Here is a 17,795-nt window from a genome sequence, read left to right as displayed (position 1 = left end):
GCAGGAGACATCCAAACGCAGGTGCAACTTAACTACATCCAACTCCCAACACGTCCGTAATGCCCATCGGGGGCACTTAGTATCGGCTTGTGTTCCTTAAGCACCACGAGGCGGTGCGGGCGGGTGGGCTGGCGGGAGGGAGGGAGTCCTGAGCGCACCGCATATGCGCTAGCCGGTTGGGCCTGGCTCAGCCAATCAAATGACCAACCAGCTATCCAGCTAGGTAAGGGCGCGGAAGGGGCCCCGTAAAGATCCTGCGAAGCTTCGGATTTGCAGGAAAGACGACTGAATGGCTCAAGCTGGGAGTTGGGCTGCAGAGCTGTTGGGCTTGGGCGTGTCGCCACATAGAAACCTGAATTAAAAATGAGGGCCTTGGGTGCTGGTCCGGGTGCCGGGTGCTGAGAGTTTGGCGGCAGCGCGTGGAGCCAACATGCTCAAGGGTGTCTCAGGCACGGTAGGTTGGGTTATGTTGTGCGTGTTTTGCGCACAACACACAACTCAGGGTTGCCATACGTGTTTCGTGACTCCCACATTCGTTATAAAACTTCTTCACATCATCGGGATGAAGGGCTCTTCGGAGGTTGATGTCCGCGTTGCATGATTCGGTGTCAAAGTAGACAAGCGAATTTGCCATACATACGGCTCCGTGGGTCACCGCTCCTCGGCTAGTTGGGTCTCATGGTGTGTTTGCGAATCTGTGCGTGGGTATTGGCAGAGAATATCGCTTTGCGTGTTACTGCGTGTTTGTGTGTACATGACAGAGCAGGTGATGAGAGGAGAGGTGATGATACATGACGAAAGGAAAGAAGGGGATATAGGCCGCAGGGCGCGCTTATGCTCTGAGTGCGTGCATGGGGTCTATGTACTCCTCCCATTGCGTGTCGCTCTTTCACTAGGACTTGGCAACAAGGTTGCCGTGCGCATGTTAATAACACGTCTTAAGGCTCTCCATCAGATTCTAGAGAAATGTGCTGGTATCGTGGGTAACCAAGCTTCAGGCTAGGCATATGAAGGGTGTACTTGTAGCGTACCGGTAAGTGGTTCCAAACACCCTGGGTGGCCGAGCGTTGCAGGGTATTGCGCACCGAGACAACGTCACTGCACGATCTCCGTCGTTGTTTATAACCCACCGAGTGTTTCCAGACAGATTTGTGCCGTTGCGATTCTCAGCTTGTTTATGAACACGCCCACATAGGAACCGGTGTCAATAAAAACTTCGCCCTTGCACGAACTCACACGTAGACGTTAGGCAAGTGGATGAGCACTCTTGCTTAAATCACTTTCAGTTTTAGCGAAATGTTCTCCTTAAGACGGATTACCATAGAAATGCCAGAAACATTACAAGTTTAGCACTAATTGATTAAAATGCCTCCCAAACGTAATGGAGCCGAGATCCAACGTGTCGGAATTGGAAACTTCCGTTTCAGGAATGCATATGCGCTGTTAGCTATGTGAAAGGAACTGGCTCCAGTTGGCGACTGGAGGAAGCATTAGTTCCTAACCTGCCCGATCTGCAGAGCCCGACATCAATCGCTGACTGAGAGACAAGGAAGAGAAGAATACTAAGCTTACAAATAATGGTGTAGGAATGCCTTAAATAGTCTGGCAAAGCCTTGCACGACACAGAGTCGTACCGATCAAAGACAAACCATACGTACTCGGTAACGAACACAAATCCCTTACATTTCCCCGGTCTTTCAAACTGCAACGTCCTCGTTGCCATTACAGACGCAAGCACAAGGTTCCCTTGCATACTGCAACTCACTGCTTTCATCACAACAGTGGGCATGCTCAGGCAACTGCACCCCCATACAATGCCATGGCATGACTACATATGGGACTCAGACAGCTAACCACATAAGGCAAGGTGTTCCAGCTAAGGAAAACCCAAAGACAACATAGCTTGGCTCAAATGAAACGCATGACTGTGTGAGCTCCGGAATGATTGCATCTACTGCACACATAAGCACACATGAGAACTCGAAGGAAAGTAAGAACGGAGAATCTCGTGAAGGTGATGGTAGGTCTCTTTTGAGCACTCGGCTGGGCGCCCCGGTCGACTTGAGCCAAAACACAGGGGCACACCGACACAAGGGCCAACATCGAGCTCCATGGCATGATGAGATGTGATGGCCTTTAGCGTGACGTTGGATCGACGACGAAGATTACGAAAACGATTGAACTCGTGAAACGTGGGGTACGCAAGCATCCAGTCGCTGTCAACCCGGTGCACTCCTGCCGTGGAGGCTGCTGCAACACGAGCACGCATACAACCTACACGACGGGCAGGCATACTGGCGACCAGGGCACGGCGATTAACGTTGAACGAACGAGGTAGACGGCGGGTTGTCAGCTTCCGCAAACGATAGAAGCAAACGGATATGGCCCATTCTTGAGCCCGAAACGAACGTGAAACTGCAGTCCAGCGCAAGGTGTCCAAACTTGGCCGACTGTCGAACGACGGTAAGGCGTTCTGATCCAACTGAAAAGGAAAGAGCTCCGATTTCAAGTTGTGACACCAACTGTTACACTCGGAGTGGAGCGACTTGAGCCGACTTGCACACAACAGTAGCGTACAAAGCTGAATGTCAGTACCGAAGAGCGATGAACCCGGTAGTTACGAGATGCGGGTGAACGACCGGCAACACGGGCCGGCAAACAAACGATCGTGCGGTGGCGCGAAGTGCAAAAGCAGTGACGATGGGAAAACAGCTCCAATACGGACCGAGGCAGGATTGAACCTGGTCTCGATACCATATGAAAGGAACTGGCTCCAGTTGGCGACTGGAGGAAGCATTAGTTCCTAACCTGCCCGATCTGCAGAGCCCGACATCAATCGCTGACTGAGAGACAAGGAAGAGAAGAATACTAAGCTTACAAATAATGGTGTAGGAATGCCTTAAATAGTCTGGCAAAGCCTTGCACGACACAGAGTCGTACCGATCAAAGACAAACCATACGTACTCGGTAACGAACACAAATCCCTTACACTATGCATAATGCATGACAGTATCTTATGCCGTATGTCCCGAATGGAAGCACGCTCTTCGTTACCGCGGTCGACAGCCACTGCTACTGGGACTTACCAAACATGCCGATATGTCTGCAGCATCCCTAATATTTCTTCCAGTTCGGATATTGCAACGGAGTTACTTCGATGGGCGGAGGCGAGCAGCGAGCCCCTCCACTTTCCTGGTCTGATGTCGGGATGGCCTGCTTTAACGCTCTGGAAGGGACCTAAAGGCTTTACCCACCTGAAGCAGCTAGCAGGAAATGCTGAAGTGCAGGTTTGTTCTACAGGCGCCTCAACCCTGGCTTTGGCACTACGCACTCGTACAACAGCCAGCAGCCCCCTGGCTGCTGCCAGTGGAAAATTTACGTGCGGGTGCCTCCCAATCGTGAATTCTCCAGAAAGCGTACCTTCATGGGGATCTAGTGTTAAAATTCCGGCAGTTTTATTTGTTGATTGATAGCAAACTACTCTTGTCTTCTTTTGCCTTCCTGGACACCAACCAAAGATACCCCTCGACATGTATCCATCACAGCTAGACCAGAGAAGTGTAATTGTCTTAGCTTAGGCGTGTGCGCCTGTCAAAGGGCATGCATCTCGGAGCGTGCTGTGGCTCGCTTCCCCTCGTCCTAGTTACCCAGCCGTTCAATACCGCTGCCGAGCTCTTTCTTGTATCACAACCAATTACTCGTACAAATCTGCTGCCGTATACAGGTAATGACGTCAAGCTCCTGCGTCTTCTTCGGAGACATATCCCGACACCAGCCCGCTACCACGAGCTTTGGACAGATGCTCGATGTGTTAGAGTCCATGCCGCAGCCCCCGCATCCTCTGTCAACCCAGGCCCCACCGCCGCCAGCACCCCTAGCAGCACCCCTGCCGCTGGAAGGGGCAGCCGCCGCCGCCGGTCCTGGTTGCGAGGCAGGCGCATGTGACGAGGCGGACGCGGAACAGCGTGACAACGGCAGACTTAGCGACGGCAGCAACAGTACCGGTGGCCTTGGCGGCAGCAGCAGCAGCAGCAGCAGCAGCAGCAGCGGGAATGGCGATGGTATGAGCAGTGACGCCAGCAATAGCAGTAGCAGTCCTAGCAGTAGCAGCAGCAGCTTGCGCGACGAGGACGCGACTGGCGATGGGGCAGCTGATGAGAGCGCACGCCGCCGCATCCATGTATACCTTGCCCAGCAACCGCTTGCTGAAGGTGAGAGGAGGTGCTTGCCGTTGTCGTACAGTGCCGTACGGCAGCGCCTAGGGAATTCGGTGTGGCCACCTTCGGACATCATATTCTGGAGCTTTGCCGGTCCCTTGACGGTGCTGCTGGGGTTGGGCCGGCTGCCAAGGTGTCGCAGTGGATGGGGGTTTCGGAGCTCGGCCCATTTTTAACGTAAAGTGAATTCTGGGTTGGAAAGCTCGACGGAGCCCAACATCTTCTGCAGCCCACCAACCGCGAACCACCAACCACCAACCGGTCGGGAGGTCCTCTCCTAACTCTGATTGCCCCCATAACTACCGACCTTCCTGTCTGCAGCTTTCCAACACACACACACACACACACACACACACACCCTCGTGTCTTGCAGGCCTCGCACGCCTTCAGGCCGATGTGCCCACGCCTGGCTGCCTGCATGGCAAAGACATTACAGCCGCCAACCTGTGGATGTGCGGCGGGTAGGTTAGCGGTTCGAACTGGCGACTCGGTATGGCACGGTTGGGTTGTAAGTGTAGCTGCAAAAAAATTATATATATAGATTTTACGGCTTGTATGGCAAAATCCTGTTACCGCGCCGACGTCTCCTTTGCTTGTCGTACTCCAACGTCCTGTCCTTCCAGATGCGGCATTCCTTGCCCCGTGTTCTTTTGCCGTACTGAATGGATGAGATTCACGGCAGCTAAATTAATTACCTTACTTACCTGGTGTACGACACTTTGTCGCACAGGGCCGTACGCTCCAGCCTTCACTACGACCCGCACCACAATCTGCTGGTAGTGGTTTCGGGGCGCAAGGTGGTGACTGTCGTACCGCCGTACCTCACGCACTGCCTGTACCCCATGACCCTCACAGGTGAGCTGGGCGAGTGCGGGCTGGGGAGTTGGTTAGTTGGTTGGTTGGTTGCGTGGTTGGTTGGTTGGCTGTGAGATTGACAAGCACGCCTCTCTTTGGTGAGTAACGCAACGCAAGGTAAGGTGTCACACCCATGCAGTCCATTAGATGTACGTCATGGTTAGTTAAACTTTGGTTATTGGATGTACGGATACATCGAAAAAGATTTGGCGTTACACTTGGGACGAAACATGTTAACCTAGGGGCCTTATCCACCCCGCTGCCATGAGCCAGGTGACGCCCCCAACCACTCGCAAGTGCCCTTTTCGGACACACAGCCCCCCGCACAACACCCGGCCTACCTCGCGGCGCTAGACGCGGCTGCGGCGGTCGAACTTCAGGTGCGTAAGGACGTTGGCCGTTGGCCGTTAGCGTTTGCTGACAGTTTACAGTTAGCTGAGGCGGTTGAGCGTTAGGCATGGCGCAGGCATGATGTGGGCGATGGCGCCGGAAGGCTGGGTGAATGTTCGAAGGAGAAGGGGACCTCGCTTACATCTGAAGCGATATGTATGTACATATGTACGTATGTACGCAAGTTGCTTAGGCTGCCTAGGGCAACACACACACACAAAACTAGTACACACCGAAACAGCGCTGCTCGCATTCGCGCATGCATGCATACATGCAGGCAGGTGATGCGCTGTTCATTCCAGAGGGCTGGTGGCACCAGGTGGGGATGAGTGTGGGAGGGTGTGGGAGGGTGTGGGAGGGTGTGGGAGTGGGAGCGAGGATGACCTCCCGGGCTCAGGATCGGGGGTGGGGCTGGAGATCGCAAAGGCCCCCAAGAGCTCAGGCCTCCGACACATGGGGTTTGCTGGGCGGTCGTGCGCGACGATGATGTACAGCGGGAGGTAAAACAGGTGATAGTAAAACACTGTGCGCACTTTATACCATGCGGATGTGTGTGGGGGGCTCTCGGCCGCAGATGGTTTCCTACGGTAGGCTGGCATAACCAGGCACCGGAAAACAATGCCCACCCAAGCCCCGACCCGTTAGGTACCCCATATTTCCAAATAAGGAAACCTCCTAGTAGGATCCGCAGGCGGGTACAGTCTTATTTAGGAATTATTTTCAAGGTGCGACAGCAGAGAGACATAGAGAGAGCATTCAGAGAGCATTTATGCAACATGCGAGGTGGCGCTCGCAAAACCACGTCATAAGACGCGTACCGTGAGGTGCCTGACGCGACCCCAAAATCCGAGCCCCCACTCTTAATGTTTCTCCTGCCTCCTCCTCTTCCTCCTCCTCCTTGTTCTCCTTGTTACCAGGTAGATAGCGGCCCCGAAACCACAATCGCTGTCAATTACTGGTGGCGGTCCGCTCTGACGCAGCTCCTAACGGCCCCACCGCCGCCGCTGCCGCCCGCTGCGCTAGCTGCAGCGATGCTCAGCGCCGAGAATTCCCCTCGCGTCACTGTGCCGTACCGTCCTTCCGTCACACCACCCTCGGCGGCGACCTCGGCCCTGGACGCAGCGACAGCGGCAGCCGCGACGGATGCAACTTCACCCGTGCCACCGTCACCAAAAGTACCAAAGGCAGCGGGGCCGGCAGCGGCGGCGGATCCGCTGGTCATGGGCCTCTCGTCGGCGAGGCCTGCTGTGCTTTCCGCATCCTCATCTTTAGCAGTAGGTCCTGGACCCGGGCTCCGAAACCTTTTCGCACTGCGGCAGCTCGCGCGAGCTGCCATTGAGGACATAGCGGAGGGACTCCTGGCGTGCGTGGCGCCAGCGCATGTGCCAGCGGGGCCGCCGGCGGAAGGGCTGCCCAGCGACGTGGCTGAATCCATGACGGCAGCAGCTGCCGTCGAGCTGTTGTCCAATGCCGTACGACGAAAAACGGCACCGGCGGCAGCTCGTGCTGATGGTGCGGCGGCGGCGCCGTCGACGGCTGCAGTACCCGAAACGACGACGGCGACGACGGCGACGGCGGCGGCGGTGGCAACAGCAGCTCCAAGGCCGCTACTGCCGTACGCAACCGGGCTGCTGCTGCGGCTAGCCCCCGGCGAGGCTGCGTCGCTCGGGCTCCTCGGCAACCCCGTAGCTTCCGCCCTGGCGGCTCTGACACCGGAACTGTTGGCGGCCGCGTTGGACGATATGTGCCGCACAGCACCATACCTTGTTTCGGAGCTGTTGACTTGTTGCTGCCGTGTCGCGGCGGTGGCGTGCCTGCTGACGCGCGCGTTTGACCAGATGGGTACGGCATCGGACCCAGCGGCGGCAGCACCGGCGGTGGACGCAACCGCTGGCCCAGCGGTAGCGGCAGTGGCGGCGCCAGACACAGCGACGGGTACGACAGTGACTGCTGCGAACGGACACGGAATCACGGACACGGAAGAGGTCACTGAACGCGGAGATGTCGGGCGTACTGCCGCGTGCTGTGGGAAAGCTTCCGCTGCTACTGCAACTATTGCTAGTGCTATGGTTACTGTGGATATAAGTAAGGTGGGGGCTGTCGGCTGCTGTGGTGGAGTCGTCGAAGGCGATAGCGGCGGTGGCGGAGGGGTTGATGGCGGCGGCGGCGGCGGCGGCACCTTCCCGGCGGGCGGCAGCCGTGCGGACGGGGTTTCGGAGGACCGGCCGGCCAAGCGGCGCCGGTACGGCAGCGGCATGGGGCAGGAAGCGGAAGACTGCAGGGGACGTGTGGCGGGGGAGGCTCCTGCTGCGCGCGCGAGCAGCGGAGGTGATGGTGGGAACAACTTGCGGAGAAAAAGTGGCGGCACAGATGCTGCAGCTGACCTCGCCGCCCTGAATGACGGCGGCGGCGACGCCGGCGCGTTCGTACCCAAGGGCTTCTTTGCGCGACTGTACGGCACTGTAGACGATCCGGATGAGGTCGGTGGGTTGAGTGAGCTCTGGGCTTGGATGCGGTGTGAACGTGTTGGGCGGCCTGCCCTGTGTTTGTCACCGGTTGTGTTTTCCTGCATTGCTAAACTGTTTTTTTCGCCTGGCTATGTAATATGTATTGTCTCGTAGTGCATCGTCTGTCGTTTCCTTGGTACGAGAGTCAAAGCTGTTATCAACAATGACCCATAAAGAAGGAAAATGACATATCCAGCCGGATTACCGGATGTGTGTATGCCCCTTGATGTTGCTCCTTACCTGAGAGGTTTCCCGCCCGGGGGCTGAACCACCTTCGCCTGCCTTGGTGTTCTCACGCACCCGACTTTCCCGTACACCGTACATCGTACACCGAGCTTCAACCATCCGCCCTCTCTTCTGGCAATTCGGACCCTTCGAATCTTGGAGTCGGCTTTGCCTCGATTTCTTCCTTTCTTCCATTCCCCGTCTTCAGCACGTGCCTCTGTTCCCCGCACCAGTTGAAGACCGCCTCGCTGTGTGTGTTGGCTGGTTCGCTGTGTGCTGTTCTCTTCATACGGTATCACTCCTGCGGTTCCTTAGCTGACCATAGCTGATCCCCACGACCATGGAGTGTGCTTTTCCTGACTGACTGACTTCTTTCCAAGAATCCATTGAATGAGAACCTTTCCTAATTTGGCTACCTGGGGACGAGCCTCAGTAAGAATGTGAATCCATGGAACCAGGTGGGCTCCCCGGCATCTCGCCAGACTTTGCTGCTGCTTGTCGCGACAGGGCGATCGCCCGTCCTCTTGGTCCGGCTGGCGGTGTGCTCGCAGGTGTTTCAACTGCTCCTGGACGGTCGTGCCGCTCTCAACACCGCCGCCCGGAGGGTCCTGCTGGAGTCCGTGCTGGCCTGACGGGCTCTTTGGCCCGATAGTATTTTGCTCTAGCGAGTGCTGCAGACACCACCAGCGGTGCAACACGGGCACCAATATACTACCGCATTCACGACCGCAACATGTGTGACTGTGCGACGTCTACATGTGACTGTGCGACTGTGGCGTACACTTTCATATGATAGATGGCGCCTTCCGTCGGCTTGCATATGTATGACTTAGATTACACTGTGGGCCGCGAGAGCCGGGGGCCGAAGCCGAAACACAGCGCAAGGGTCGGGAGCACACAGCACAAGTCGGTTAGTCTTGTGTGCTCCCGACCCCGACTCAGACTGCCAACACTCTACGCAGCCACTCCGCAGCCCCTCCATCCGGGGATGGCGCTGATGTATGTATGTATGTATGTATGTATGTATAACTTTGGTTACACTGTGGGCCGCGAGAGGCGAGGGCCGAAGCCGAAACACAGCATGCATGTATGTATGTATGCGTGTGTGTGTTACACCGTCGAGTGTGTTAGTCTCCGAGGGCCGCATGAGGCTGACGGGTGCCTTGAGGGGAAAGGGGGAGCGTATTCCCATGTGTACACAGGGGGGGCCCGGGGGCCGGGGGCGGCAGATTGTGCAGGACAGGGGCATGGACAGGGGCATATTCTGTCAGGGTTGTGTCAGCGAAACGAGTTGTTCGGTTTACACATGTTTCCTTGCAAAATGTGACATGGCATGTGTTGAGAGTTGTGTGCCTTGCATGTGTGGCTATGAGCAAGGCACACATGTGCCATAAGCCAAGTGTCAACTTGGCTAGTGCCACGTCAAGGTTCGGGCTTCATTTCTTGCATGGCTCAGGCAGTTTAACTCATGCTATCGCTGCACTGTCCCTTATAATTTTAAAGTTGTCTTACACATACAAACATACATACAAACAAACACGTACATAACACATGAACGATCGCTTTGCAGACACGACGTGATATCAATGCGTGTCATGTGGGGAATGGGATTGACAGACTTAAAGAATCGTTCGTTAGACATGGCAGAAAGAATCGCTCGTTATCATCGCCTCTTTTTCTGCCTGTGTGCACCTGGCGAGCGACTTTACGCATGTATACTCAAAACGGTGGCTGTCAGGCATCACACATCCATCGGCGGAATGGGAACGGTACGGCTATCCAACAATGTAAGGTGCTGGGGACCTTCATGGGACACACCTCCACTCCAGGGAAGGTGCTGCGAGATTGACAGACGGACAAGAGACAGACAGGCAGACAGACAGACAGATAGGCAGGTATGTGTTTATTATATTATTGTACTATCCACTTCCCCCTTGTCCCTTATCAAGTTGTCTCGCAAGCACCCGCCCTCAGGATCTCCAGCCACATCAGCAACGCCAAGCTATCTGGTCCCCGGTCCAACACATCCCCCAGCTGCACCAACACCGCGTACCCAGCCGACCACTGCCAATGTCCCCGCTCCTGCCAGGCTTTCTCCGCCTCCGAAGACGACTACGACCACGACGAGGAAGAAGTGGTTGTTGAAAAGCGGTTACCAGTGTACTTTCTTAGGATGAGCTGTGCTGTGATAAATAACGGCAAAGTAAGCAGGCTACTGCTCAGAAGAAAGAAACGACGTCGCAGACGAACTTAACGGAGCAGTTATAACAAAGTACTGGATTTATCTCCTCCGGTTGACATCTGCGTCAAGGAGAGCATTCTGGAAGTCGCTGCGATCCGTAACTTCCCCAGCCCGGCCCGCCATAAGGTGCAGCATTTGTTTCGGATTGCCCTGGATATTCCATTATGCCTTTCAAACTTCGTCGACTATCGGATGGCAATTTAATAACCGACTTAACCGATTTGGAGCACCAGGCTTCACTCGTAACCTTTCAAGACAACAATGAATAAACTCAAGAGCTAATTGTACTTTCGTAGACATCTTACATATTGCACAATGTTATGCCTATGGACACCTTCGGGGAAGCTGGCGTTTGCTTGTCGACAGCTGAATTTTGCAGTGGAACATAATTCTTAATCGAAGCTTTCATTCTGTAAGTAATATCCAAATGATGTTACCTGTATATGCTGTCAATGATAATATATAGAATTAGGTAGCCATCAAGTATTTATCGCACCGTACTCTGGAACACCATGTACTGCTGCTGGGGTCTGTACGTGCTCTACACCCCGTAAAGTAAGCGTTCGCCATGTCTTACCACTGACCCACTACACGATCTTCCTGTAGAACCCTGATTTCACTTGGTTGAAGCATGGCGCGACCAGAGCTGCCGAATGTTGCCACCCTACCCCTGCTACTCCTTGCGGTTTGGTGAGTCGGTGTTAATGCAATCTTCATCCTCGTCTTGAACTCTTCTTTCATTAGGACCCTGAGTGCTCCTTCGTTGCTTTCGCCTGCCGGAATGTTTTGCATGTTTAATAACCGTCATCTTGTAATATCTGACACCGATTTACTAACCATTAAAAGAAGAGGAAGCAGCTAAGCCATGCACGGATGGTGATGTGCATGACATGGTTACTCGATTGTGACGCTGCTGCTCCAACACCTGCATGGTTGTTAACATCCATGAAAGATGCGTCTTAATTTCTAATGGACATGCAAAACTTCTTTGTAGGTTGATGGCGGGCGGAGCCATAGCCGGCGACACGGCCTGTAGCAAGGTCTGCTTGGCCTTCGAGTTCATGGCCCCGCCGACCCCTGCATACGCCTATCCACCCCTGAGCTTCTTTTATGGCAGCAATGACAACATTTGCTACGACGCAATTGGAAACATTACAGCTTACTTAGACCAGCCGCTCTTCAAAGCTGCGGATTCGGGCCTCATCTCCCAAATGGTCTCTGGCTTCGCTGGCGGGGATCGTTCATGCGGGCCCAACAGCATAAAGTGGTGTGCAACGTTCGCCTCCCAGTCGGATGCGGTCACCATGCAGGAGACCGTCCGTCGGGGTGCAGAGCAGATCCTGAACAACTTCTTCTGTCCTGCTGTCCCCGGTGGATACGGCTTCCGGGCTCGCATCTCCACCTCCACCTCCACCTCCACCTCCTCCTCAGGCGGCAACTGCCTACCCCAGCTGGATGTCAGCGCCGTGTGTCAGCCGCTACGACCGCCCTTTCCAAGTTGCGAGTGAGCCATGGACGGAGGCACGGCTACGTGTTATTGCAATCTATTAGATTACTACTATTAGATTACGCCGGCTGTAAGACTGACATGTGTTAAGGGGAACAAGGCAATGAGGGTTTCTATCCCCCATAATCCACTATGCATTGAGCACGGACACATACGGGTACATACACATGCCTGTGGGGTTATTGTCTTCCGAGGGAAAGTGCCTCGCAAGATGTGGACTGATACACAGCCTGGGTGAGTCCACCAGCAGTTACCACTGGCCTACTTATGCCGTGAGCAGGGCACGTGTTTATTGTACTTGCATACATTGAAACACATGATAAGGCCCACACGCGCCCATGCATACGCGTGCGTGAGTGTGGCATCCAGACATACACCCGAAGCGGAAACCAACTCAGCTACCTACCTACAAACTACTCCGCATAAGTGCACTTGCACATCTATACACGATGTGTGTTATAATACTACTACATAGGCATGGGGCACACCGTATTTCCGGCGCGGTGCACGAATGTGTACTTGCATTCGCACATTCATGTTCGTGATCTGACATGTTGCATGAACCTTCATTATATATGAAGGCGCGCAAGGGTGATGCCAGCCGCGCTCCGACGGTGCGTGACCACTCAACTACTGTCACCGCCGGCGGCTCCACCTACTCACGCATAGCATCTGCATGTTAGTCTATCTCCATGGATACCCTCGCTGCCACATGTACATGTACATGAGCGTGCGTATGCATGGCTTTTAGGGTTTGGGTTTAGGGTTTAGGGTTTTGGTCCAAATTTGTTCCAAACCAGCTGGGATGATCCCCTCGGTGGTGTATGAATCCATCAGGTGCAACAAGAAGCGAAACGTCACACCTCTGCGCCTCGTTTCCTTCCCTGTCATCGAGCCTGGTCGGACGAGCAAAACCACCCTGTACTGCTTTAGGATCGGCAGCAGCAGACCATCAGTACCACCGGTAAGAGAGCAACTGTTGGCTTCACTATTCCCACCTGTCTATACCGCGCGTAGTCGCCATTACATTACTTTCACACTGATTTCACACCGAGCTACTGCAGTAATAGTGCACGATTCCTGTATGTCGTGATTCCGGTATGTCGTGATTCCTGTTTGGTAAGTGCTACTGCTGAACATCGTGATGCGATGACGATATCGGCGTGCAACGGCATGTAGCTAGCATAGCACGGAGAGGTTGGAGGTGAAGCCTGCGTAGCCGGGTTACTGTAATGAACTTGCTTTCCGCCGCAGGTTAGGACACTGAAGGGTTTACTTGCGTATCATTTATTACACGGGGATCGATGCTTCAGAAGGAGCATCGATCGCTCACGTCTCAAATGGCCGCCCCTGTAAATCTACCTAAATGGCTTGATTGATTGCAGAACCCGTGTACATCTACATACCTATTGAAGGCGGAGATCTGGGCAGGTGTGTAGACGCAGGGGGGAGGGGCACTCCGCTGCTGAGTTTTGCGGGCGATACCGAGCAGTGTGATTGCGTCCCCGCGCGCTTGCAATTGCTTCATATCATTGCGGCTCTGCCTCCAAGCTTTTATGAACCTCAGCCTAGCTAGATACTCCACGCGCAAGCTACACAGTCTGGAAGCTCATTGAACAACTGATACTGCTGCTTATAATAGCCACGCTGAATGGCTGCTGGTTGCTGGTCACATGTACAGCTTTTTTTCTTCTTCATACCCTGGCACACATATGCGGCTTGCTTATTGGCTTGTACTTGACGACTCGACCACATCCGGACTCGACCACATCCGCTGGTTGCTCCCCACTCCCCGCTCGGACATGCACACCCACTCATCATCGTAATTTGCGACAGTGCGTTACTAGGAGTTCGCGAACAACGAACGAGCATGCATACTGGTAAATGCAAGCAGTTTGGTTACTGGCTATGCCAGCTTGTTGAGACACCCAGATATACACGCCCGGCGTGCACGCCTGCGTGCGTGCCGGGCTTACAACTGGTGCGTGGTGGCTTTAGCCTTGAGGTTATATATCGCCGTATCTAGCCGGCCTGACGTCTGTATGTGTGGCTGTCCTGGCTTCTGCCTGCCGCGCTCTTATCTATTAATGTATATGTAATGCAGACGACACCAAGCGCCGCGCTGTCAGGGGCACTCGAACAACCAAGTACCGCGGCGATCCAGTCTGGGGATCGCCCTCCTGGATGGCCTTCGGCGAAAACACACTGAAAAGTAAGGGCGACGTAGTCATCAGTTAGATAGCTATAGCTGGTACCTTTGGTTACGTAAGTTACGTCGTAGCTAGGTTGATTAGTGTTTCTCGATTGTTTTCATCTAGCGCGTCATGCGTATGCATGTGTCAGCGGATTGATGTACGCAACTGCCGGCCTGACTAGCTACTGGTGTCCACGCGTGTATGTGTGCATGTGCGTGATTATTGCGGGCGTACGCTACGCCCGTCTGCACGCAGACACGTTATATGCATGCTGCTCCTAGCATATGTCACAGACGTGCGCGTGGTGGTGGGAAAACAATTACTTGGTTCATTTTGTGAAGCGTGCGTGCGATAAATAATTTTTGTTTTTTTATATATAAATGCACAGACAGCTCTCACATACATCCAGTCCTGCATGGTTAAGCCTTGCTCACACGCACAGAACGAGAGTATGTGTGTAGTATCCTGGGTATCACGGGATCTAGCATCCGCCGATTGGTTCTTTTTTTCCTGCGATAAGACGTGATACAACATGGTGCGTGTGTATGTGCTGCATTAATACAACGCCATACCTACTTCCTGGCTGGCTGCTGGTTGGCTGGCTGCAGTTACTCCGTTAAACTGGACCATGTCTGAGGCTGTGGGAGGCGAGATCTGCATCGAGATCTCCAACGAACTCCAACAGCTCTCAGATCTTTGCATCGGAGGCTCTTGGTGCGTGCGCGTACCTGTACCTGCTGCATGTGTGCGATGATGGAATACATACATACATACATACTTACACCATTATCAGGTGGCGCACAATAATGCACGCACGCCTCCATGCATTCCCTATTAAGAACAGCCCTTAGCTCATTCGCTCTCTATCTTTATCTAATAGATCAAATAGCGAGAGACAGACATGTAGGAAATAAAACAATGGAGGCTGCGTCTGCCTGGAGTTGAATGCACGTAATGGGGAAAGCGAACCCAAAGGGAAGCTCAGAAACCCACAACCCCGGGGGAGTTTGCCATTAGACTCCCCAATTGGGCCAGGAACAGTGCCGGGTCGGTGTTTATGGCTGCAGCCATATATCGCCGCCCGTGCCCCATAGCATGTGTGTGTATGTATTTGTTACATGCATATCAATCCGGGCCTGACACTGGCCAGGGGCACCCTAACCATACCCCAACGGGAACGACCGCCGAAGCATATCTCCTCCTATGCCTGTATGCCTGTATGTATGTTTTTATGTGCAGCTACGTCAGTCTGTTCAATGAAGACAAGAGCTGCTGCCCAACCTACCCCGTGGCGACGGCGCCGAGCCCGCCGCCACCGGACTACTACACGACATTTCCGTAATCTGCCCAACTAGCTGCTGCTGCTGCTGCTGCTGCTGCTGCTGCTGCTGCTGCTGCTGCTGCTGCTGCTGCTGCTGGCGACCACAATCACCAGCTCCACATGCACACTACTTGCTACGTATCTGCATGTGGGGGAACGAATAACCAAGCAAATTTGGCTGATTAGCAGCAGATTGCAATGTCATTTTCGCTCCCAGGAAAGAGCTTTATTGTTTATTAAGTATGCCACCGCGAGCACTGACCTAAGCGATATGTACGTATGTATGTAATCCTATATATGGCATGCAGGAAGTTTTATGCCATGTGTGTGTATGTGTGTGTGTATGTGTGTGTGTATGTGTGTGTGAGTGTTACATGGTCGTGGGGTGGGTTCCCCGTACCTGCAAACCGCCCAATGTGTGGATGTAACTTCTGTTTCCTGCCGCAGCTTACTTACTGGCTTCATCTTTACTTCCTGCTGCGGGTGGACGATGTTTGACGGATAACCTATTATCACTACTGATGCCACTGGCGGGGTGGATGGAAATACTCCCAAGTATATGTTGTCGTGCAGGATGGCGAGATGCGTGAAGTCCATGAGAGTGTATGCATGCGCGGCGGGGCGGGTTGGGCTGGTTGCTTCGGACATGGGCGAATTAATGCGTGTGTGCTGCTGCGATGATTTTCGGTCTTGTTCATTCCTTCGTTTCTTATCACTCGCTCCTCTTCGCTGGCTGGGCGGCTTGCAGGCTGGCTCCCTGCTGTTGTACGTATCTATGTATGGCGTGCGTACATATGCAGGTGCTTCGTGAAAATAACACGCAATGTATATGTCGATCAGGTCGTGATGGCGGCCGCGGAGGCTTACACATATATACTGACGGTGCATGCAACGTCGTACCCTCGTCCGATATATACATTCATAACAGTGTGAGTGGTGTAGTATTATAGATTTCGCGTTCCGGATCCACATAGCGCCCAACGTGTGCATGTGTTCTCGCAGGTTGCTTGCAGCAGGTAGATATAGGCAGGATAGCAGATAGATCATGCCCTAGTATAATAGATACGGACGCCCGTCCCTGTCGTCTATGGAGTTCTGGTGTAATAGATAGGCGGGCGGCCCTATTTGTTTTGTTAGGGCATTGGTCGATCTATAGAGACAGACGATGAAAAAGTTTAATGACGCGCTAAAAAGTTCAATGACGCCGTGTGTAGCTGTAAATGATTGTGAAGCAAACATGCAAGAGTTTCTTGCAGATAGGCAGTGATTGCCTTCTGGTTTACTACTCGGGCATTTTTGTGGCTTGGGTATACATGCATTTATAATTTTGAGCTTCATCGTCTGTTGCTTTGTACCTTTTGCAGCTTCATGCCTCCGTCAGCCGCCGCACGTTCGATCGATCGACACGACATACGCGCGAACCTGCGGCTTAAAAAAAACTAATTCTATAGGTTTCTTGCCCTTAGCCGATTTATTCATGAACTACGTGCCGTAAATGTCGCTGTCTGGGCCGGCGGGGGGGGCCAACAGATAGGTCTCGAGGTAAAGAGCTGGCAAATGGCAATCGATAGCGCATGGCAGGTAGGATGCACGGAAAGTACGATGATTTAATTGATGCTCCAACCAATTGTACATCTGTTTACCGTCGACATGCGCCTGCTTGCATACGTTCTGCGTACTACCTTGAATACGATTTGTTTGCATCGATATATGCAGCTCCCCGTGTGCTGAATTACCCTAGTCACTTGCTTGCCTTCGTTCACTTCTGGCGCGCGACAAGCGTACGCCAGATATAACTTATTAGGCATAACGTTGGCTGAATGCTGCGATGTGGCGGCGGTGTGAATGGAACAGCGAGCGAACAGGGTATATTGGAAGTTTTGAAGCAGCTGTGCAGGGTACGTGTCTGCATGTGTGCGAGCAGCTGCTGGATTAACGAGGAAATAAATGTACTCCATAAGATTAGTGTTAACCCGGCAGGAGTTAGTGAAGGGGCCCAGCGATGAAGGGGTTGGGTGTCGCTAGCGGTATTGGTCACCAGTATTTTGTACATGCCTGCGGCCTCTCTCCGAGTCGCCAGCCTGCCGACGCCATCCACTGCCATGTGTTTCGAGATGTTCAACAACTTACCGGTCCTAAGGAACCCTCATAAGGTGCCACATCTCGGGCATATCTCGGGCTGCGCATCCAACCGTGGCGGCACTAACCAGCAGGGAGCAGAAGGACTAGGAACCTACTACTGGAAGCCTGGGCTAGCGCTAATCAAAATGAGTTTTTTAAGATATGTATAAAAAGTCCCAACGCAGGTTTTGATCCTGCGTCCTTGCGATACCAAA

At 53.6% G+C, this 17,795-nt stretch overlaps 2 protein-coding genes across 2 annotated transcripts; both read left to right on the top strand.

The window, feature by feature from the left end:
• Window positions 1-4,178: 4,178 nt before the first annotated feature.
• On the top strand, window positions 4,179-8,826 carry VOLCADRAFT_106593 (uncharacterized protein; the record flags this gene model as incomplete). Its single annotated transcript, XM_002954932.1, has 9 exons — window positions 4,179-4,211; window positions 4,243-4,321; window positions 4,591-4,678; window positions 4,948-5,072; window positions 5,370-5,452; window positions 5,740-5,781; window positions 6,380-6,825; window positions 7,066-7,942; window positions 8,746-8,826. The coding sequence occupies 9 exons, from the start codon at window positions 4,179-4,181 to the stop codon at window positions 8,824-8,826; spliced, it is 1,854 nt and encodes a 617-aa protein (XP_002954978.1).
• Window positions 8,827-11,067: 2,241 nt separating this feature from the next.
• On the top strand, window positions 11,068-14,892 carry VOLCADRAFT_95799 (uncharacterized protein; the record flags this gene model as incomplete). The annotated part of the gene is made up of 8 exons (XM_002954931.1): window positions 11,068-11,126; window positions 11,431-11,807; window positions 11,868-11,940; window positions 12,781-12,907; window positions 12,961-13,062; window positions 13,329-13,374; window positions 14,048-14,155; window positions 14,747-14,892. The coding sequence occupies 8 exons, from the start codon at window positions 11,068-11,070 to the stop codon at window positions 14,890-14,892; spliced, it is 1,038 nt and encodes a 345-aa protein (XP_002954977.1).
• Window positions 14,893-17,795: the final 2,903 nt, after the last annotated feature.

The sequence above is a fragment of the Volvox carteri genome, assembly GCF_000143455.1.
Source record: "Volvox carteri f. nagariensis unplaced genomic scaffold VOLCAscaffold_47, whole genome shotgun sequence".
Taxonomy (NCBI): Eukaryota; Viridiplantae; Chlorophyta; class Chlorophyceae; order Chlamydomonadales; family Volvocaceae; genus Volvox; species Volvox carteri.
This window is presented reverse-complemented; position numbering and strand designations above follow the sequence as displayed.